At 47.9% G+C, this 23,321-nt stretch overlaps 2 protein-coding genes across 4 annotated transcripts; one reads left to right on the top strand and one right to left on the bottom strand.

The window, feature by feature from the left end:
* Nucleotides 1-2,445: 2,445 nt before the first annotated feature.
* LOC136493687 (LRR receptor-like serine/threonine-protein kinase FLS2) lies at nucleotides 2,446-6,317 on the top strand. Its single transcript, XM_066489802.1, has 2 exons — nucleotides 2,446-5,684; nucleotides 5,790-6,317. Exons 1-2 carry the CDS (start codon nucleotides 2,471-2,473, stop codon nucleotides 6,122-6,124), a joined length of 3,549 nt encoding a protein of 1,182 aa, XP_066345899.1. The 5' UTR covers nucleotides 2,446-2,470; the 3' UTR covers nucleotides 6,125-6,317.
* A 1,123-nt stretch (nucleotides 6,318-7,440) lies between these two features.
* On the bottom strand, nucleotides 7,441-9,185 carry LOC136494783 (transcription factor PIF1-like). Of its 3 annotated transcripts, none has more exons than XM_066490966.1 (6): nucleotides 9,059-9,185; nucleotides 8,768-8,884; nucleotides 8,617-8,682; nucleotides 8,462-8,527; nucleotides 7,986-8,246; nucleotides 7,441-7,745 (listed from the first exon to the last, which is right to left on the bottom strand). In XM_066490966.1, the coding sequence occupies exons 2-6, from the start codon at nucleotides 8,852-8,854 to the stop codon at nucleotides 7,668-7,670; spliced, it is 558 nt and encodes a 185-aa protein (XP_066347063.1). In that variant the 5' UTR covers nucleotides 8,855-8,884; nucleotides 9,059-9,185; the 3' UTR covers nucleotides 7,441-7,667. The 3 variants fall into 3 exon arrangements, with proteins under 3 accessions (XP_066347063.1, XP_066347061.1, XP_066347062.1); XM_066490964.1 differs by having other exon boundaries at nucleotides 7,445-7,751; XM_066490965.1 differs by having other exon boundaries at nucleotides 7,445-7,751; nucleotides 8,768-8,880; nucleotides 9,059-9,138.
* Between the last annotated feature and the right edge of the window lie 14,136 nt (nucleotides 9,186-23,321).

Here is a 23,321-nt window from a genome sequence, read left to right as displayed (position 1 = left end):
TTCGTCGTTGCTGGCGGCCTGGACCGGACCCATGAGCCAACCATGGTACTCCCGGTCCAAGTGGCGTCGACTATGGCACGATCCACCATCCATCAGCGCTCCGCGATAATTCTGCGGCGCCGTCGCGCATGGGATTCGTCCGTCCGTCCTACGTTCGGAAAGAATCCAATCATCATCATCGGGTTTTGGACCGACAACTTCTGGGTGGCAGGTCTTCGCTCTGAGTGAGAGGCAGCGATCGTGGTCGTGCCAGTTCCACGGTTGACGCACGTCGCCGCGGCCGCCACTGGGTTGGTTTGTCCGCGCGCCTCCCACGGCCGACAGACCCACGGATATTTCATCAGAATCCCACGGCCGATCGGGTGAGGCCATGAGAGCCGAGCGGCAGGCCTCGCGGACGCCGACGCCCTCTTCTTTTTCGGCCGTTCCCTCGCGTCCAACCCGGCACGAGGCGTCGGCGTCACGGGACGGGATGGAAAAACGCGGCTTCCGTGCGCGTTCTCCGCTTCTCACACACACCTCATCTCCAGCAGTCCAGCTAGCCCGCCACCACGGCTACAGGCTACAGGCCGGCGAACTTGCAGCGTCCAGCAACTTGCGCCCGCGCCCGCATGCCAAAGCCAAAGCGATTCCCCATGTCCCCTGCCGCGCCGCGCCGTGGCGTCGCTGGAGACGAAAATCCACGCACGCACTGCGTGCGCCCGTCCTTGCCGCCTTGTCTGTTTCCTCCTACCGTGCATGCACCATCACCAGCCGCACGCTTCCGCTTTGTGTGTTTGAGCTGGTTTTTCAGCTCGTGCGTCTTCAGTGCCACTGGTGGGGGTCAGTGCTTGCCTCCACATCACTACTAGCTGCTCGCGATGTCTGTCAGGTGCTGCTGCTATGATCACGGGAGGCCATTTTTTTCTTTTCTTTTCGTGAGATCGATAGTGGAGAGAATCAGAGAATAACATGAGCTTTCAATACCAAGGAGACCTTTTGACATAGACCGACCAAAACAATATATACTACTTGTAAGACTTGTAACAATTGTTAAAATATTCTACCTCTTTTTTTAGATGCAATCTGATGTTTGGGTGATAAACGATGCTTTCAGTGGAAGCCAGCTAGCACTCCTTCCCATCGGCAAGTTGGTGCTGACCATGCATGGGCCCAGTGGCTAGCCAAGCATGAGTACGTGCTTCTGAGGAATGGTCCAACAAGTGATGCTGCCTATCCAGCCGGGCCTTGTCCTTGTATCTTTGCGAAGTCTTCCCTGCGACCCAGATAGATGCGAAGAGGCATTTTGCTCCTACTGATACTGACCAAACATTTTAAGATTCCGTGTTGCACACCCATGAAATTGTTTCTTATTGGAAAAGAGGTCAGAGTGATCCATGCTTTACGACAAAGCAAGAAAGCTAACACGCCGCATTCGCCATTCAGAAATAATTCTCTCGCAAGTATGACCATCGTTTTTAACTTGCAGGAGACCTTCAGAGGCAAGGTATCCTGTTTCCTGCAAGCAACTAAGCAAACCCATCCAATAACTCCGACTGTTGTTTCACTGATACCGAAAATGTTCAGAACTTGGCGATATGCCGATATCATATCCTAACATTTTCCTGAATCTGAAGTCTGAACTCAAAAACCCCCAAACGCAAAGATGAACTGACAGAACTGAACTTCTGCAGACACAGCGAAACGGTGAAGCCTCATCTCATCTCTTTTCCGTGGCTGGCTTGTCCAGAAAGCGCGCTGCGGCACGCCAGAGTGTTTCTGTGTTTGGCAGGAAGTTTCGGCGTTTTTCCGGTATCCATTCACGTCGAGCCGTCGAGGCCATGATCACGCATGTCGGCACGGCAGCCGTATCTGAATTCCTGTACAGCAATCACAGTACCGCGGCGTCCAACGAGTCGACGGCTGCATGGCATGTCTGCATCGCCTCATCCAGTCGTCCGTACCGCATGGTCCCGTCCCGTCCTCACCTCTCGCATAAGGGGTTTGGTCGCTGTCCCATCGAATGTTTAGACACATGCATGAAGTATTAAATATAGACTAATTACGAAACTAATTACATAGTTTGCGACTAATTTGCGAGACGAATCTTTTAAGCCTAATTAGTCTATGATTTGACACCGTGGTGCTACAGTAAACATGTGCTAATGACAGATTAATTAGGCTTAAAAATTCATCTCGTGGGGTACTGACGGATTATATAATTTATTTTTTTTATTAGTATCCAAACATCCCATGCGACATCCTCGTAACATACCTCCTAAATTTTAGTCACTGGAACACCAAGGTCCTGCCGCATGCCAAATCAAACCTCCCTCTTCGGTCGCGCGTTGACACCGCTAGGAAATGCATTGACTTCACTTCACAGCCGATGGCGATGGCACGGCCCCGCGCTCGTCTTTATAAGCTTGTCGCTCGTCAGACTCCACAATCGATCACATGGTGCCTTGGAGATAGTAAAATTGCAAGTGGAATGGCATCCTTCAAGAACACTTGCTCTTACACTCCAGTGTCAAATGTCGCTGCGGTGCTAGCAATATCGGTGCTGGTCTTGGCGGCGCCGGCGGCGGCCTCCGTCCCCGACGCGTCCGTGTCCGTGCATCTCGAGGCGTTGCTGGCGTTCAAGAAGGCCGTCACCGCCGATCCCAACGGCACGCTGTTCAGCTGGACGGTGGGGGCAGGCAATGGCAGCGGCGGCTTCCCGCCGCACTGCAATTGGACCGGCGTGGCCTGCGACGGCGCCGGCCACGTCACCTCCATCGAGCTCGTGGAGACTGGGCTCCGGGGCACGCTCACGCCGTTCTTGGGCAACATCTCGACGCTCCAGCTCCTCGATCTCACGTCGAACCGCTTCGGCGGTGGCATCCCGCCGCAGCTCGGCCGCCTCGACGAGCTCGAGGGACTCGGCCTCGGCGTCAACAACTTCACCGGCGCCATCCCTCCAGAGCTCGGCGAACTCAGGAGCATACAGGTGCTGGACCTCAGCAACAACACGCTCCGCGGTGGCCTCCCAAGCCACCTCTGCAACTGCTCGGCGATGATACAGTTCAGCGTCTTCAACAACGACCTCACCGGCGCAGTCCCTGACTGCATTGGTGATCTGGTCAATCTCAACGAGTTGATACTCTCCCTCAACAATCTTGACGGCGAGCTGCCGCCGTCCTTCGCGAAGCTCACGCAGCTGGAGACGTTGGACCTCAGCAGCAACCAGCTCTCCGGCCCGATCCCGCCGGAGATTGGCAACTTCTCGAGTCTCAAAATTGTCCAAATGTTTGAGAACCAGTTCTCCGGCTCCATCCCGCCGGAGCTTGGGCGGTGCAAGAACCTGACCATGCTCAATATGTACAGCAACCGCCTCACTGGTGCGATTCCAAGCGAGCTCGGGGAACTCACCAACCTCAAGGTGCTGCTCCTGTACGGCAACGCGCTCTCGTCGGAGATTCCCCGCTCGCTCGGGCGATGCACGTCGCTGCTTTCGCTCCAGCTGTCCAAGAACCAGCTCACTGGGTCCATCCCGACCGAGCTCGGCAAGCTACGGTCGCTTCGGAAACTGATGCTCCACGCCAACAAGCTCTCCGGAACAGTGCCGACATCTCTGATGGATCTCGTCAACCTGACATACCTGAGTTTCAGTGAAAATTCCCTCTCGGGCCCTCTTCCGGCGAACATTAGATCACTCCAGAATCTTCAAGTGCTAGTCATTAACACCAACTCGCTCTCTGGTCAAATTCCGGCGAGCATTGCCAACTGCACTTCGCTGTATAACGCGAGCATGGCGTTCAACGAGTTCTCCGGGCCTTTGCCTGCCGGCCTTGGCCGACTACAGAACCTCGAATTCTTGTCCTTGGGGGACAACAAGCTGTCCGGCGACATACCGGAGGACCTTTTCGACTGCGTCAACCTCAGGACGTTAGACCTGGCTGGGAACAGCCTCACCGGCAGCCTGAGCCCTCGCGTCGGCAGGCTCAGCGAGCTCAGCTTGCTGCAGTTGCAGGGTAATGCTCTGTCCGGGGAGATACCAGAGGAGATCGGCAACCTGACGAAGCTCATCGCACTGCAGCTCGGGGGAAACCGCTTTGCCGGGCGCGTCCCAGCGAGCGTCTCCAACATGTCGTCCCTGCAGAAGCTCACGCTGCAGCAGAACTGCCTAGACGGCGCGCTGCCCGACGAGATCTTCGGGCTGCGGCAGCTCACTATCCTCAGCGTCGCGTCGAACAGGTTCGTCGGCCCGATCCCCGACGCCGTGTCCAACCTGCGGTCTCTCTCCTTCCTCGACATGTCGAACAATGCGCTGAACGGCACGGTCCCTGCGGCGGCGGGAAACCTCGACCAACTCCTCACGCTGGACCTCTCCCACAACCGCCTCGCCGGCGCCATCCCCGGCCCGGTGATCGCGAATTTGAGCACCCTGCAGATGTACCTCAACCTGTCGAACAACATGTTCACGGGTTCGATACCGACCGAGATCGGCGGCCTCACGATGGTCCAGTCCATCGATCTGTCCAAAAACCGGCTATCCGGTGGTGTCCCGGCGACGCTGGCCGGGTGCAAGAACCTCTACTCGCTCGACCTCTCCGCCAACAACTTCACCGGCGCCCTGCCTGCCGGCCTCTTCCCCCAGCTCGACGTCCTCACAAGCCTGAACATCTCCGGCAACGAGCTAGACGGCGACATCCCTTCAAACATCGGTGCACTGAAGAACATACAGACGCTGGACGCGTCACGGAACGCGTTCACCGGGGCCATACCGGCGGCGCTGGCGAACCTGACCAGTCTGAGGTCTCTGAACCTCTCCTCGAACCAACTTGAGGGTCCCGTGCCGGACTCCGGTGTGTTCTCGAACCTGAGCATGTCGAGCCTGCAGGGCAATGGTGGCCTCTGCGGTTGGAAGCTTCTCGCTCCCTGCCACCACGCCGGAAAGCAGGGGTTCTCGAGGACAGGGCTCGTGGTCCTAGTGGTGCTGCTGGTGCTGGCCGTGCTGTTGCTATTGCTGCTTGTGACGATTCTCTTTTTTGGCTACCGGAGGTACAAGAAGAAGAAGGGAGGCTCTACCCGTGCAACCAGTTTCTCGGAGGACTTCGTCGTGCCGGAGCTGAGGAAGTTCACTTACAGCGAGCTGGAGGCCGCCACCGCCTCGTTCGACGAAGGCAACGTCATCGGTAGCAGCAACCTGAGCAAGGTCTACAAGGGCGTGCTCGTCGAGCCCGACGGCAAGGTGGTCGCCGTGAAGCGGCTCAACCTGGCGCAGTTCCCGGCCAAGTCCGACAAGTGCTTCCTCACCGAGCTCGCGACTCTGAGCCGCCTGAGGCACAAGAACCTGGCGCGCGTGGTCGGGTACGCGTGCGAGCCTGGCAAGATCAAGGCTCTGGTCCTGGAGTTCATGGACAACGGAGACCTCGACGGCGCGCTACACGACCCGGGCAGGGACGCGCAGCGGTGGACGGTCCCGGAGCGGCTGCGCGCGTGCGTCTCGGTGGCGCACGGGCTGGTGTACCTGCACACCGGGTACGACTTCCCCGTCGTGCACTGCGACGTCAAGCCGTCCAACGTTCTCCTGGACAGCGACTGGGAGGCTCACGTCAGCGACTTCGGCACGGCGAGGATGCTGGGCGTCCATCTGACGGACGCCCCCGCGCAGTCGGCGACGTCGTCGGCGTTCCGGGGCACCGTCGGGTACATGGCGCCAGGTAATCTACATGGTGCTCTAGCGCAATTTCTGGTGGCTATTTCTGCAAATTTCTTGGCACTTCTGCTAAAAACGTTTTCTCTGTGTGTCCAATCCAATCACGCAGAATTCGCGTACATGAGGACGGTGTCGCCGAAGGCAGACGTGTTCAGCTTTGGCGTCCTGATGATGGAACTCTTCACCAAGCGACGCCCGACCGGGACGATCGAGGAGGATGGCGTGCCATTGACACTGCAGCAGTACGTGGACAACGCGATCTCGAGGGGCCTCGACGGGGTGCTCGACGTCCTGGACCCCGACATGAAGGTGGTCACCGAGGGCGACCTGTCCACGGCGGCGGACGTGCTGAGCCTGGCCCTGTCGTGCGCCGCGTTCGAGCCGGCGGACCGGCCTGACATGGACAGCGTGCTTTCAACCTTGCTGAAGATGAGCAAGGCCTAGTAGATGCCTGCTGCAAAACGCGAACTGAAATTCGTGCCGTGCAGTAGCATCAGATCAAGCAACGGGAGAACCCTGCCGATCTGCTGGAGCGCCACACGGACGGGACGCCAAAATGTTAGATTTGGGCTGCTCATGTTTGCACGTGTAATGTTAATCTGTTCAGAGTCAGCATAGAGCTAGATTCCAGGCTACAATAAATATAGTGAATTTTATGTGCCCCATGAATGGTTCGCTGAAATCAGTCTAGGGGTGTTTAGTTACCCCAAATTCTAAATTTTGGCACTATGCAAAAAGAAGATTCTCCGTCACATCAAATTTGCGGTATATGCATGGAGTACTAAATGTTGACGAAATCAAAAACTAATTGCATAGTTTGATTGTACTTTGCGAGACGAACGTTTTGAGCCTAATTAGTTAACGTTTGGACAATTATTACCAAATACAAACGGAATACCACAGCAGTTACTGTGGATACAGTACTTTGCCCACGCCGAATTCGGGCCGAACTAAACGAGGGCCTAGCCCATGCTGCCTGACGGTATGGGCCTGAAGTGGTAGCAGAAGTCCTGCGTTTGACTCTTCATTTTCAGTGCCGCAACATACCTTCAGACGCAGAAGAATGGAAGCTGAAAGATTCGGCCAAGTTGTGGTGGGAGGATATAGTAGGCCTGGTTTACCCACTAAAGTTTACTTCCTATATCTTATCGAATATTTGGACACATGCATGAAGTATTAAATATAGACTAAAAAAATAATTAATTACATAGTTTGCGACTAATTTACGAGACGAATCTTTTAAGCCTAATCAGTCCATGTTTCGACAATGTGGTGCTACAGTAACACGTACGCTAATGATGGATTAATTAGACTTAATAAATTCATCTCGCGGATTACGTTTTTTTATTAGTATCCGAACACCCCATGCAACACCTCCACGTGACACCCGATGTGACGTCCCAAAACTTTACGCTCAGAATTTAAACAAGGCCTTATTCATCTCATTGGATTTAATGCAAACAAAAGTGTCCATCACATCAAACATGATAATGCGAATTCTCAGTCCCAGAGGCAAATGTGTCTCAAATTGCCGGCAATAGCTCATTGGTGGGGAGAAGAATGTCCCTGAAAACTCTCTCTCTCTCGCTCTCTCTCTCATAGAGAGAATGATAGTTTGGCTATGGCAATACTTTGTGATTGCATGCTGAAACTGCAATAATATCTTTGTGACGCACTGGATTTGAATTAGCCATGTTCCTCTGACAATCAGAAAACGCAGACAGTAGCACACTGCTGTATAGATAAACACAGACGCCATCTATCAGCCTTTGCATGAACACAACATGAAGGGGAATCGAACGGTGAGATTCAGATTGCAAAATGAGCAGCATCACAGTCACAACGTTTTATTTAATAGCTAGTTAACTACAACACATTCATGGGCTTCTCTCAGGCGAACCATGCTGCAGGTCCCAGACTGAACACTCTCTCCTGAGTTCAAAGAGTTCAAGGCTGCACGGTGTCAAATTTTGTCATCAGGAGCACATCACTCCATGAAGTTATACGAGGAACTCCTCCCAGAAATCCAGCCAGTGTTGTGGCTCGTGCTAGGTAAGCCACCCCTCTGTTCCTGAATCAGAGGTAAACTTCTCATGAGGCATGATGAGTAGCTAGCACTGTTCAGGTAAAAGCTGACAGTTCTGAACTATATATCCCTGATCTAGCAGCTTAAAATTTCATATTTTCCACAAAGAAAAAAATCTTAAATTTTGAAATGCATGAAACAAGAGAAGAGGAAAATGAAGACAAGAAAACGCTAAAATTAACCTTGATAGCCATGCAGTTTGAACTTTGAACCTCTTACCGGCGTATAGAGTTGCAATTTCGGCGGCCTGAGGAAGTTCTGAGGTGGCTCAGAAGGGTGCAAGTTCTGCATCTGGCTCAAGAAATCTGACTCGACGTTAGATTGTCGCTGGGGGTTGGCTTGAGTTATCTGAAATTGCCGGGGCTGCTGCCCGGAGGGGCGCAACGGAGGCATCTGGGCAGGGTCAGCTGTGATGTAGTGCATGTATTGCTGCAGCTCAGGAGGAACCACCGGTGCCATGCCCTTCCCCATGACCAGCATCTGTGGTGTGCATATATGACATTGTGATGATCAGAACATCCATGGATGAATTGCATTGGCAGCTTACATCTTCAGACTATATATACTACTATAGCACCCGTAAGATCTGGAGGCTGAATAAATAAAAACTGGAAACGATGCAGGAGAGGAAGATAAGAAAAATAAATATGTCAAGTGTATCCAACTTGTGCATATGATATGATGTCATTCAGTACCTGAAGCTGTAGCTGAAGGGATTTTAGGTAGTCGATCGCTTCATCTAGCATCGAAACTTTGTCGCTCTGAAACAAGCTATTCTGATATCAAACGAAAATAAAACAGCAGAAGAGGTATGGTGGAATAATTAAAATTAAGACGCAACACATTTTACCTTGGTGCAGTTTGGAAGAAGCTCCTGTAATGCTTTCAACTTCTCGTTGATCCTATCCCTTCTCCTCTACAAATGTTCCAAATAAAAGAGATCAAATGCCGACAATTGGTCATGATCCGTCCATATATATGCATGATCGATAACAGCCTACCCTTTCTGAAAAATTGTGGAACTCAGCAGATCTGCTTCTGCAGGTGGTGGGGGGAGTAGACCGTCTTGGAGCACTGCCATCTTCCATGAGCTCTTGACTATCTTGTTCACCAGCTTTCTAGCAATAAGATACGAAATGCATTAAGATCAAAAAACTTGATTCTGAACAAGAATGATGATCAAACTTTCTTTTAAAAAAAACGGACGAGGGATGATCAAACTTCCTGAAACATATATGAAATGAAAGTAAAAGCAAAGGCTGAAAGCTATGTTTCCTCCTTGCAGTGCATACCGTTGTTTGCGGTGCCTGCCTTCTACTTGGCTACCTCCATGGCCTCCTCCTCTTATGAATCCATTGAGACTTGCGTGCCTGACTGGTCCAGCCCTAGGCTAGCCTAGAAATGGAGGGAGCATGAGAACTTTCTCGATGACCTGATGGCCTAGTCCGTTCGACCCACCAACCTTTGGCCCTGGATATTATTTATGCCATCTGATTTCTATAAGCTTTTGCGTCATGGCAGGACTGGTTGACTGTACCTATATATATATCCTTATCTTTCACCGGCCTTGGAATTTCTTGTTTGGACTGTAACCCGATACCATGTGTCTGAGTCTCTGACGGTAGCAAGCCTACGGTTATATGTAGCATGCCCATTTGCATTTGGCCAGTCGTCCCACCTACCTTCCCAGGGAATGGCTCAAACTTTTTTCGTGAGCAAGGAATGGCTGAAACTTGACGTGCAAATAAAGAGACCATGCTGCACCGCAAGTCTGAACCTATTGCTGCTGCAAAGTACTCAAGCACAGTGCTTGTTTGTTCACTAGCCAGTAGGTTTGGAATAAATCAACATGTGGCCTTGATCAAGTTTGAAGGCGGAACAAGAAAAAGAACTTGAATATTATTATTTCTGTGGTTAGGTTCATTTTTCAACCTCCAATTTATATTCGATTTTCAACACTAAACTATGAAATGGTATCGTATTACAGAACATCGTCCAAATGTCGGAACCGGACAAATTTAGTTATTTGACTAGTTTCAAAAACACTTTTCTATTTCTAAAAAGAAAAAAAAGGTTCAAATTACTACGTCCAAATATCTCTTATGTCCAAATAACCCTCAAAACTGCATTCAATTTAGTTTACTCCCTTAACTATTTTAGTCAGTCCAATTTACCTCTTAATAACAAGATTTTTCTTTTTTGTTTCTCTACGCACAAGTTGGATTTTAATTTCAAAATTTGTGAGGTGATAATGGATACCATAACTTATTTAAAAAAGCATTGTGAATTTTATATCATTATGTTTAATACAATTTTGTATTTCTAGCATTAATTGAAGGAAATAAACTGAATCAAACGATAGTTTATGGGTTATCTGCACATAGGCCATACTTAAGAGTAGTATTTTGGACTTTTTTCCTTTTGAGAAATAATAAAATATAGATTAATCTTTAAAAAAGTAACTATTTTATTTGAAATCAGCAAAATATGATACAATACCATTTTTCTATAAACGTTATCTATGTTGGTACTTCATTTGGAGTTATTTCTATCTTATTTGTTTATTATCCAAATAACTCCAAATAGAAGACTAATATATAGATAGCATTTTTAGGAAAAAAGGGTACTAGTTTCATATTTTTTATAATTTTAAATAAATTAGTTATGAATTATACCGATTTTTATTATTTTTTAAAAATATAATTCCATCTTTGAAACCAGTCCAATTTTGACATTTGGAAGGCGTCCTACCTGATTTCGTAGTTCGACCTTAAAAGTCGGACCGACATGCAAGTTGAAGATTGAAAAATAAAATTGTTAGAAAATAATAATCCTAATTGGCGTATTTTAACTGTTATACAAAGGATTTGTTAGAAAATAGGATATTGTTTGGAAATGAAAGAGCAAGCTTGATCTTCATATTGTGTGGTTTTTTTTATGGAACAGGAGGGCTCAAGACCCATACTGGAATTTTATTAAAATAACAAAAAAACTGTCTTACAAACAAGGCTCAAGAAGCTAAAAAGAAAATAGCTAAGATTACACAAAGCCTTCTAGCCATCGAACTATAAAAGGTTGGTAACTAGCTCTTGCTCTTAGAATAAGTGAATAAGTAAGGGCATATTGTGTGGTTGTGGAGAGCAAAAACGCTAGAAAACTGAGGGCATGATACTGAAAGGCTTGATAATAGTGGTTTTGTTTGTTTCCGCTCTCCCAAGAATTGAGCTGCGTTTATGTAGCCACAGTCGCCAAGCGTCGGTTCGCCCACCACAGAAAATGAGCTGCGCTTCGTTCATCCATTGTGTGAGTTTGTCCATCATTCGCAAACACCTTTTAGTACATAGGTCAATCGAGAATCAGATTTTAACTCGAAACAAACACGCCCACTTGTAGTAGCAACTCCAATATTAGTTGATTGTAGCTCCTATGGTGTAGAGGATGATTGGATTAGTATATCGAAGCGTGAGCTTATGGTTTTCTTTTCTACAACTTTTTTTTATAAAGTTTTCTTGCCAATCTCTAACGCTATGCATGTGGCTTTCGCCAACACACACACGCAAGTGGCGGATCGATCCAAGATTTTAAAGTCGGGTATTTCCAAACCAAAGCCGTCTATATCACTGGCTGCTCGTCATGTCGCGCCATCGCGTCTGCGCCCACATACGTATCATGTCATTGTGGTTGACAGCCTTAAGTTTAAGTGTAAATTAAGATTCAAATGATACTTTGAGGATTAAGTGTAGATAAGGGGCGATAGATGCACACAATTTCCATGCATGCACCCATGTGTGATTGAGAGATGGAGGAATATTATAGTTGACCGATTGGCAAATGACAATTTATATGGGCTTAAGGAAGTTTTGGTGTAGTGTGTTAAAATTAGAGTGATAAGCTACACATTTTAATATGTAAATAGAAAGAAAATGATGAAAAATGAAATACAACTAACATATATATATTTGTATACTTGATATATACATAGTGGTTTGGTAAATTTGTTGGGTATTTTCGGGAATACCCGAACACCTATAACGGATTTGCCCATGACGCACGCTGCATGTGGCAATGCAAACAACCAACTGCCCCCTGCACTGTTCACGAGAAGACCCTCGGTAAGCAGCGGTCCAGGATGGCGAAGCATAAGTTGCGACCAGATAATCCAATCTCGTCCGCTCATATCATGCATCTCCTCCCCCCGCAAAACACGCGACGCGATGCAGGGGAGCATGGAGAAAACGGATTCGGAGAGTCGTATTAGCTAGGGATATATGTATATGTCATGGCCGGAGGGAAAGGGACCGTCCACGACAGGCCCATGCATGCACGCCGACGCCGGCGGCATGGCGAGGCCTCGGCAGGCGCAGGAAGGGAACAAAGGAGGCAGTCACCGCCATGTCGCTGCTTTCGTACCCCAACCCAAGCTGCATGCATGCGATAAATAACGTAGGCCTAGAGTAGCTAGATCATAGGACTAGGTATAGGCTTTAGGGCGCCCAGGTCTCGTGCAAAGGTCGCCGGGTCAGAAGCCCGTCAGAGCGCATGATCTGATCATCTGATGGTGTGGGTGGCGCATGTGTGCGTGCCGGTGCCTGCCTGCGGGCCAGGTTCTTCGGTGACCACCACCGGCGCCTCCGAGCCACTGGCTTGGCTTCATCCACATCCACCACCAACTGTCCTCGCCCGCCCGTCAGATCCGTGCGCTGGGAATCCGCGTGCCACCACATGCATGGGCACGCGCTTACGCTTCACCCGTCGCGGGCTGCTCTGCTCGTCGAATCGGCGGTCAGTTTGGAGGCTGCAAACCTGATGCGACACGTCGCTGTCGGGTTTGATGCAGAACTCGTGCGCCTGTAGACTGCTCGATCTGCCGCCGCGGTGTGGGCTGGCTGGGAGCCATGGCTGGGGGCGCACGCGTGCGAGAGAGCGTTCGGGTTGGCTGGGAGCCATGGCTGGGGGCGCACGCGTGCGAGAGAGCGCACGCTCTCTGTGCTTCCCACTGTCCCACCGCGGTGGCTATCCTCGCACGCTCTCTGTGCTTCCCACTGTCCCACCGCGGTGGCTATTTGATGGATGGCGGCAAGACGCGCGCAGTACTCGTGGACGTACCACACCGAGAACGCCTGGGCGAGGCCAGAGGAATAGGAACAGCATTGGCGCATTGCCACGTGCTCGGCGGACACAGCGGCGCGGGCCGCGGGGGAGGGAGAAGGAGGGCGTCCCAAAGGCGCCTTCTTCGTGCCCATGCACTGCCGCTGCCACGGCTGCGTGCGCGGACAGATCGGCGTCGACGTCAAGGAACCTCGCGCTCCACGGCACGCTAGTATGTGCTCTGTAGCAACTGCGGCCGCTCGCCCATCGTCCTCCTCCCGGTTGACGCTGTTGGGGTTTAGTCCCACATCGTGTAGCGATGGTGGGGGAGCACAACATATAAGGCGGGAGAAGCCCCCACCTTTTAGGCTAGTCTTTTGGGTTGAGAAGGCCCAAAGGCCTTATATGTTGTCAGCTTCGGTGGACCTGGGACCTGTGAGAGCGCAGGCTCATAACGAGCCGGGCCGGCTGCAAGCCAGCTCCAAGATTGTGAACTCGGTGGTCACCACCGGTTCCAACAATTGGTATCATGAGCCCATGGTCAGAAAAGCTAAACCCGATAAAAAAATCTCGAGCGTCACATATGGCGGGGGCACCCCGATGTGTGACTAAGGGAGAGATTGTTGGGGTTTAGTCCCACATCGTGTAGCGATGGTGGGGGAGCACAACATATAAGGCGGAAGAAGCCCCCACCTATCAGACTAGTCTTTTGGGTTGAGAAGGCCCAAAGGCCTTATATGTTGTCAGCTTCGGTGGACCTGGGACCTGTGAGAGCGCAGGCTCATAACGAGCCGGGCCGGCTGCAAGCCAGCTCCAAGATTGTGAACTCGGTGGTCACCACCGGTTCCAACAGACGCTGCCGTACGTCCTTGCTCCATCATCGAGGTGCTGGACTAGTCCGCGCTAGGGACGTACGACAGCGAGCTTACGGTAGTGGCGACGACGACGACCCCGAGAAGCTCCGCCACGCTGCCCTGCACAAGATCGGCCACCAGCAAGGACGTCGGCCTATCCTCGCACAGGTCGTCGACAAGGACGCCGTCGCCACCATGCAGGCGCTGCTCCGCGTCATCCTGCAGCTGGCCCAACCAGGCGCTGCCCAGCACGTCACATACACGAGACACGAGACACGGCGGATCGAGGAATTTACAAGACTAGAGCCAAAATTAACTCAACAATATATACTTTCACTGCTACAGCAAGCTTTAGCGAGGCGAGCAAAATCGATTAACCAAGGCGGTTTTCGCAACCGCCTCGGTGCAAAGGTCACGGTAAATAAAACCTTAATCGAGGCCGTGCAAATGCCCGCATCGGTAAATCAAATTAAAAAAAAATAAAAAAAAGCCCGTATCCAGCCCTAACCGGGCCTGGATCTAGGCCTCACGCCGCCGCCGCTACCCGCCGCCGCTGCCGGATCCACGCTGCTCACCTCCGCCGCCGAGGATGAGGTGGAGGCCCGATCCACCGCCGGGGAAGCGGTAGGGGCCGGATCCGCCTCCAGGGACGAGGTGGCGGCCGGATTTGCCGCCGGAGCGAGGTGAGGGCTGGATTCGCCGCGCGGGGACGAGGTGGGCGCCGGATCTGCCGCCGGAGTCGAGGTGAGGGACGGATCCCCCGCCGAGGATGAGGTGGGGGCCGGATCCGCCGTCGGGGACGAGGGGACCCGCGTTTACCGCCATTTTGGAACCGCGCCGCTGTGGTGGGAAGGAGAGGGAGGTGGTGCACCGACGTGGTGGGAGGGAGGAGGGGCGCCGCCATGGTGGGAGCGAGGAGAGGGGCGCCGGCGTGCACTACTAGAAATATCCACTTCTATGACGAAAATCTTATCGACGAATCCAAAATCGCTTTTTATGACGAATATTTCTGTTTCGTCCTAGATCAGTGGTGACGATTTTGCAACCCTCCCTTTCTATAACGAAATCAGGCATCGTCACAAAAAACGTCATAGAAGAGCGCAGGGTTTTATCACAGATCACTCGCGTGACTCATCTGTGACGATCTCCTTTAAAACTATGACGAATAGAGCTTCATCGTTGAACTAATTATACATCTGTGACGAATAATATTCGATCTGTAATGAATGGCTTCGTCATATATCTCCACACGGTGCTTTCTCCATCCGACATGTACCTGTGGGACCTGCAGTTACTCATCCGTGACGCTTGTAATTCATCATAAAAGTCTCCACTCGATCATATCTCCATGCGACGTGTACCTGTGGGACCCTTCTCCATCCGACGTGTACCTATGGGACCTACAGTTACTCATCTATGATGCTTGCGATTCGTCATAAAAGTTTTCACTCGGTCCTTTCTCCGTCCGACGTGTACCTGCGGGACCCTTCAGCATCCGACCTGTGGGACCCGATGGCTTACGTGTCATGTGTACTAGTGGGACTGTTCTCCATCTCCATCTGACCTGTGGAACCCGACGGCTTGCGTGTCACGTATACCTGTGGGACCATCCGACCTCTGCTACCCGACGGCTCATGTGTGACGTGTACCTATGGGACCTTTCTCCATCTCCATATGACCTGTGAGACCCGACGGCTTGCGTGTCACTTGTACCTTTTATGCCACCGGGGTCTAATAAATTCAAAAAAAACTCAATGACTGGGAGTCGAACCCGGGACCCGAAGGAAGAAATGCACAATCTTTACCATTGCGCTAGATGTCTGGTTGTATTGACATGTCTTTGGAGTCGTAATAGTATTATATTCTCTATGCATGCCCTACAGGTTGACCTATATTGGATATTTCCCCTTCAAGTGAAAACAAATTTGTGCCTGTTAGACTAGCAGTGGTGGTAGAGGAGGAGGATCTTCGATGTGCTGTGGTGGCTCCGGCGTCCTTTTAGAGGCTAGGCGGTGGGGCTTGCCGGTGGAGCACGATGGCATTGGCGTCTGTGTCCGTTGTGTGTCGCGGCAGAGACGACAAATCTGATCCACATGTCTCCTGTCTCGCCTTTTCTTGTTCGCTTTACTGTTTTGGTCCTTGCTTGAACATGAGGTATACAAGAAACATTCTAGCGTTGGAGATCTGGTTAGGCCAATGATATGTTGATGAAAAGAATTAGGATGTGGCACTGGTTGGTTTTCTGCTGATGTCTTAGTTTTCTACATATGTTCCGTTTTGTTACTATAAATGCCTATGTGCAACTAGGCCTGTTAATTGTCAAGTGCTTGCTTGATTATACCAATCTGTGTCGAGGCAAACAAACAGGCCCATTGCTTCTACCTTTAAAACTGTTGTAATTGTCGTCCTCTTAATCTTTGTCTGTCTCCTATGGAAGAATATCTGAGCTCATGTACTGATTGTAAGTTGACATTTTCAAAAATAGGAACTTTGTTTCTTAATGGTTGTCTGCACTATATTGGGTTCTGCGATGGTTACTGTCATATACTTGCTGTGGATATAGAGGGAAAGATATGGAGGAAAATTCCTAACTGGACGTGTGGTCCTGGTTTTACATTTGCCTTCCTTCAAAATCAGGGTCACTTGTGTCAATGTACTATTGGTGGTCACAATATGTCCGAGCTTTCAATCTGGATCCTTGAAGACTATGGTACTAATAATAAATGGACATTGAAGCATACTATAAGCCTACATAAGTTGGGTTACTTTGATTTTCAGTCGTGCTACAGAGCGATTATAGTTCACCCAGAACGGAATTTAATTTTCTTTGTTGGGGTTGGGGTGGAAAGCGTTGTCATCGCATATAACATGGATAGCAGAAAAGTTCATGTTATCCCTACACATTATGTTCAGTATGGTAGACGTGACATCCTGCCAGTAATGAACGACAGACCTAACAATCTTCTTTGTGTTTCCTTATTTTCGGAGTTGAAGTCATTAGCAAAGTAGTAACTAAAGCTACATTTGATGTATCTCTCTATCATGACATGTTTAACTAGGCCTGTTAATTGTGAAGTGCTTGCTTGAGTTATATATATCTATGTGGTGCTACTCTAAATTTGTTAGAGGTCATACCATGAAAATTGTTAATGCTTATTAAAGTTGCACTTTGGTATGAGTTATGGACTTCACTAATGGATCTTTGTTGGATTATTTTCCTCTTCAGTGATCTCATTACTGAGCAAGCTCTCATCCTACTACACACAGATGAAATGAAGGAGGCCCCCAACAAGAGAAACGCACTGGCAAGCCTCACGAACGATGTCGTTGTCGAGATCCTCCACCGCCTCCCCGCACGCTCCTTGTTCTGTTGCAAATGTGTCTATGACTCTTGGAACCACCTCATCAAGGACTACAACAACCATAAGGTGCTGCTCTAGAATATGGCAGGCTTCTTCTACGACAGTGACCAAGGCTATTAATGCTGCACCAGAGTCACTGGTGAACGCCCCTCCTTGTCCTTCTTGCCCTTCACCTTGGCCAATGTAGTTGTCTTAGATATCTGAAACGGCGTCATCCTATGCTGGTGCCGAGGGGCTGATGGATCATACTGCTATGTCGTCTGCAATTTAACAACCAAGGAGTTCAAGGAGCTACCGCCTAGCATCCATTCTATTGGTGAGGCTCGATTGGGGTTCGATTCAAAAGCCTCCTCGCACTTCCATGTGATTGAATATATAGAAAAGAAGCAGGATGATGAGTGCAAGGGTGTGGACATCTACTCATCTAAAACTACAGCATGGATCTGTAAGGAATCTAAATGGGGATCAAATACTTGTGTGACAATTAAGAGATCAGAAGAAATGAGATCACCAAAAACTGTGTATCTTAACGGTTGTATGCACATTATGGGGTACTCGGGGGTTTACCCTCAGATACTTGCTGTGGATATGGAGGGAGAGACATGAAGGAAAATTCCTTACCCGCATGGTTCTTCACCCTCCATCCATCAAGCTCAGGGTCACTTGTGTGTATGTACTGTTCGTGGTCACAATATGTCCAAACGTTCAATCTAGATTCTTGAAGACTATAGTACTAATAAATAGACATTGAAGCATACTGTCAGCATTTTGAACATGTTTGCATAGACTAACATTGAATTTAGTTATTACTTGTACTATGATGTTAATGAGTACTACTCAACGGTTCACCCAGAATGGAACTTGCTTCTCTTTGTTAGGGTTGGGGTGGAAAATAACATCGTCGCATATAACATGGACAATAGAAAAGTTCATGTCATCCCTACACGTTACAGTCAATTTTTCAAATGTGGCATCCTACCGCAAATCAATGGCAGACCTTACTATCTTCCCTATGTTCCCTTGTTCTCAGAGTTGGAGTCATTAGGAGAGGAGAAAATAAAGTTCCATGATGTATCTCTCTGTCATGATATGTTTAAATGGATCAATGTTATTTGATTGTCTTGGATGGATGTTGTTATTATTTTGTAGCAACTTTAACTTATTTATAATGTAAGCTAAGGTCCATGCAGTGTATACCATGAATATTATTAATGGTTGTTAAAGTTACGTTTTGGTATGAGTTGTGGATTTATAAAATTTACTCACTACCAATCTTAGCATAGAGGGGGTAAGCTAACCTTCTTTAGATGCAAGGTAACTCTCCTCATAGAACACAGACAACCAAACACCTTCGCAACAAGTTGCATCTGCTCATGCAACCTAAGATTCAGCATACCAAACACAATCTCAGCTAAGCTTGCATCCACACCTGCAGACAACCAAACACCCTTCACAAACCAAGGACATTAATTCCTATTCTTCATACATCCTCCTAGCTAGTACGAAACATAGCATTCCAAATCTAACATGTTGATGACCTACTTCAATACAACATAATACATAATTCCAAATCCAACAACTAGAACACAACAAAGAAAAAACATGTTCAACTTCCGCTGCAGGTTCTGCATGCTGAGTTTCAATGCTTTCCTATCACCTCCACCATTCGAGTGGCCTTCGCTTCCTTCCACCTCTTCGTCCTCTAAGTCCATTAGCTTGACTTAGATCATGCCTAACTTTTTCAAATCCTCAAGATACTATCACTGCCACACGTAGTAACCATAGAGTTTTGGATACTGCACAAATTTGTTTAAAAATTTAAACCGAGCATTGCAATAGTTATATCCGAAGAAGTGACAAATAAGAAGCTCACCCCATTCCTCTGGCACTTGAAGTAGACACGGCCAAGGTTTGAGTTTTCTTTTGTAGATCATCGCTCAATCACTCTAGCAAGCTTGCAGTGGGTGCAAATCACTAATGGAAGGCCAGTCTCTTCACCAACAAGATCTGACAACCGATCTGTTGTCCAGGAGCTGCTCTATCCATGCATCCTGTTCAACACGGTGCTACCACGAGAGGATTGGATCTAGTGGGACATGGCACCGATAGAGTTGCACCAAGAGAAGGGGCCAGCGAGAGAGAGAGAGGGGAGGGGGCGACTAGTTTGAAACACAACGACTACTCCTATCAATTTATAAAAGAGAGGGGGGAGACGAGATCCTAGACCCAAGTTATAGGAGATAAAACTTTACCTTTTTTAGGAATTTAAGTAAAAGGCAAACAAAAGAAGGTACACCATACACATGACAACGTCCCTCTCCAGGCCTGACTGGTTTGTGGTCAAAATTTGCCATGAAAAGTATTTGGCAATCCAAAATTAGGTAAAAATTTTGCCATGGATTTGGCAAGCCGAATGTGAGAGGTTGGCAAGTTTTGATAGCAAACCAATCAATTGCCAAAATCATGGCATGCCAATTCTTTGGTTTGGCATATTCTAGAAGCCAACCAATCAGGCCTCCTCACTGCAAGATCCTTACAAGTTGAACAAAGTTTGACACAAAATCTTTAGATCTCCTATTAGGCTTATTATAAAAATAGTATAATTTAAGATCAATGTAATGATAGTTATTATGTATCATAATCATCTTCTCTAATATTTGGTCAAAATTCAGAATCTTTGAGGGAAGGGGAACGCTCCTCCCATATAGACTTTGCGTGGTTGCCGAGAGTGAAGTGAATACGTAGGAAAGCTAGACACAAGAAGTGTTAGAAGAAGAGCTTTTGACCATCTTGACATGCTTGAGACTTGAAAGCCTAGTGCAGTTGTGAAGAGGACTCACAGCAGTCAAGGAGCAGTCAGGCAAACCAAAGAGTGAAGAGGAGTTGCTTCCCTATTAAGCAATTTCTCTTGGTTGGAGGAGTAGAGCCAGTCAACTAGCTAGAGATGGCTATACAATGGGAGTGGGGCCAGGCTTTGTACACATAGAGACGCTAGGGCTAGAACATGCTTTTGATATGACCGCGTGATGTTCATCATTACTAGTATCCGAGTAGTGGATATTTTAGATGGTCGGACCTTCTATCATCTAATGGAGTATATAGTGCACTCCAACCCTAGCAGTCGTAGGCTGGCAGCATCGAGGAGCAGCAGCTAGCTAGAGATGGCCACTGTACATGGTTTCATAGGTTATGATCGACTGCACTCCCTGGGCTGTGGTTGACACTGCTGCTTCACGAATCCAACTGACGTACCTTATGACTTCATGCATGAAGCCATAGCCGGTGCAACTACTATTTGTAGCACAGCCAATCAGGCAAGTTCTACTCACGTAAAAAATTAACATTTTTTTAATGTGTGATGTGGGGTCGGGAGTACTTTTGTCAGCTATGAACAAATAAACTTCATCATTACTTAATATGCCATGTTTGAGCTCAAACCCATTGCTTAACTAGTGGCAAACACCTAGGGTGTTACATATGCATATGTTCTCGATAACTTAAGAAGACTATCGGGTGTCCTCAAAGAACCCCGAATCATCCATGATTTCCGAGCAGGATCACATTACAGAGTCATTGCAGTATTACAACATTTATTCAAATAGATACACCAGAGTAAAAACAATAGAAGTCTTACAATAACTTAGTTTATAAAACAGTAGTTTCAAACCTCACAACTAAGTTCAATGATTATTACAAAACGAAATTGTGGAGTGGCATTATAATATAATACAAAACACACAATAAAACTGCCCTGCCCAAGGGCCACACATTTACTTCTCATTGTCAGATCGAACAATAGTCATGCAGCACGATCCAAAACGGACCGGCTCATGAACCTCACCTGCAACAAGGGTCAATGAACCCTGAGTATAAAAGTACTCAACAAGACTTAACCAAAATAAGAACTGATAAACTCAGGAATGCAGGCTTAGGGATTCAAGGTATGGCTTTAGCAATAATCAAAGTTCTTTTGCGTAAAAGCTCTTTAACAAAATTCTTTATATCAACATTTAAAACTTCATAAGAACCATATATAAATCTGCCACGATCCGTAATGAGACCATGAACCTCATATCAAACTCTTTCTCAAACCTTACTCGAGTTCTAGTTATTAAACTACGATGATGAACAGAGAAGTGAGTCTCCATAACCGAGGAGCAACGACGATTCGAATCGATTATAATCCAGCTAGGGATTCCAGACCACACGACATATGCAGGTCCCCGACTTACATATATCAACCTACCCTTGGATCCTCTAAATAAGAACAGGTCTGTGCCACCCGAGAATACAGTACTCCACCAATCCAGCCCATTGCCACGTGGATACACGCTATTCCCGCCATCTCTCCACTCCCAGTGCGCGAGTAGCCATTCTTGTGCTAGAATAGCCAAGTTAAGGCTTACCGGAGTATGTGGTTAGTACTACAAAGTCTCACCTCATGCGGTTCAACAACGGTACGAGCCTTAATTGACATAGGCGAAAAGAACCCGCTCACAAGATCTCCATGTCTTGTGGCTCCCCAACATTGAGTTCACCCGGTCTAGATTTATTACTCCACATGCTCATATCACAGGATAACATAAGTAACCAATGATCCATTTAAAACTCGCAGGTGATAGGTAATCACCCGACTTTCATTGTTCCAGGCATAGCTAATCATAACTAGGCATATACGAATTAAAACTGGTAACAAGGTAGATATGGAAAAACAAGGTTGGTAATGCATTAATTAGGTTTACTTAACTCCTAATCACTTAGTGCAGTAAAGAAAAGTGAAAGCAAAATCAATTTGTAAAACACAAGGTAGGGTTGTATGCATTCGGGGCTTGCCTTCGTTGACGGAAAAGTCTGGTTCCGGAGTCGCACCACAATTGTCCAACCCGACCTCAACAGATGGATCAACCTCCTCAACTACTTGATTAACTACCACATGCTCACCTTTGTTCACTACACGTAGTAACAATGCCATGTTTAACATGATACGAGATACAAAATATGATGCTCGATGATGGATGCAAAATTAACAACTTGAATACAACTTTCCTTCGTGGTACAGTTACAAGTCAAACTAACTAAACCTTTTCATACACCTAATTCAATTGCCAAGGATCATTATCAACTAATGACCCAAGGACATCACTCAATCAAAAATTCAAACAAAACCTAAATCACTAAAGGTTACTATTTGCTTTTATAAATTAATTAATTTATTAAGAATTATGAAATAAATCAACTTATTCTAATTGAGCTCAAAATTTTAGTAAATGTTCATCACATAATAAGTAAGTGGTAAAACAAATTTCATAATTTTTGGACAATTAAATAAGCCTAGAAAAATCATGGAAATCCATTTATTAATAAATTGAGCAATTTTTATCACATTCAAAAAGTACTGAAAAATAATATTTCATATTTTTTCTAAATAATATACATCACAGAGAAGTCACACAAAAATTTTCATAATTTTTGGGACTCTAAATAAATCTACACAAAAATAACAAATTACATCACTATTTATTCAAATCTGAAAAATAGAAAATTCATTTTGAACTACACAGTCGCTGACAAGGTGACCCCACATGTCATCTTCAACCTCCGGCTTTGACTCCGGTGACACGCGCGCTGACCGGTGAAAACTCGCCGACGGTGAGTCCAACGACGACGGCCAAGGTACCAAAACGTTCACCAAGACTAGGCGCATCGATTTGCGGCACTACGAAGACTAATTAAGACACGATACAAGGCTGACGCCGGCCATGGTGGATGCGACAGCACGGCAGCGCTACGCCAGCGACAGGAGATCGGTAGAGTGTAAACAAAAGGCATGGAAAGGTTCAGTAGCTCACCACGAACACGTTGGAGCAAAGAGCGAGACCGGAGAAGCAACGGTGACGTGTGACGACGTCCACAGTGATCATGGCTGAGCAAAGATCATCGGTGATGGTGTTCTGGCAACTACAGTGGGCAAAATGACCAAGCAACAAGGGATTAAGCACCACGGCATCGAGACGAAGCCATAGGAACACCAATCAAGGGCAACGGCTCATCAGAGGGCGCTGGCCACGGAGATGCGCTTGCGACGGTGAGGTTGCCAGCCACGAAGAAGAAGGGTTCGCACCGCGGATTCCTGGCGAAATCAGGCTACCAAAGCTAGCTGGATGGATGCGCAAGAAGGAGATGGAGCTGGAACTAGCTTAGCTACGATGGTGAAGCACTACAGCGACGGTGCGAGCTCACCGAAGATGAGC

This window comes from Miscanthus floridulus, chromosome 11, assembly GCF_019320115.1.
Source record: "Miscanthus floridulus cultivar M001 chromosome 11, ASM1932011v1, whole genome shotgun sequence".
Lineage (NCBI taxonomy): Eukaryota > Viridiplantae > Streptophyta > Magnoliopsida > Poales > Poaceae > Miscanthus > Miscanthus floridulus.
This window is presented reverse-complemented; position numbering and strand designations above follow the sequence as displayed.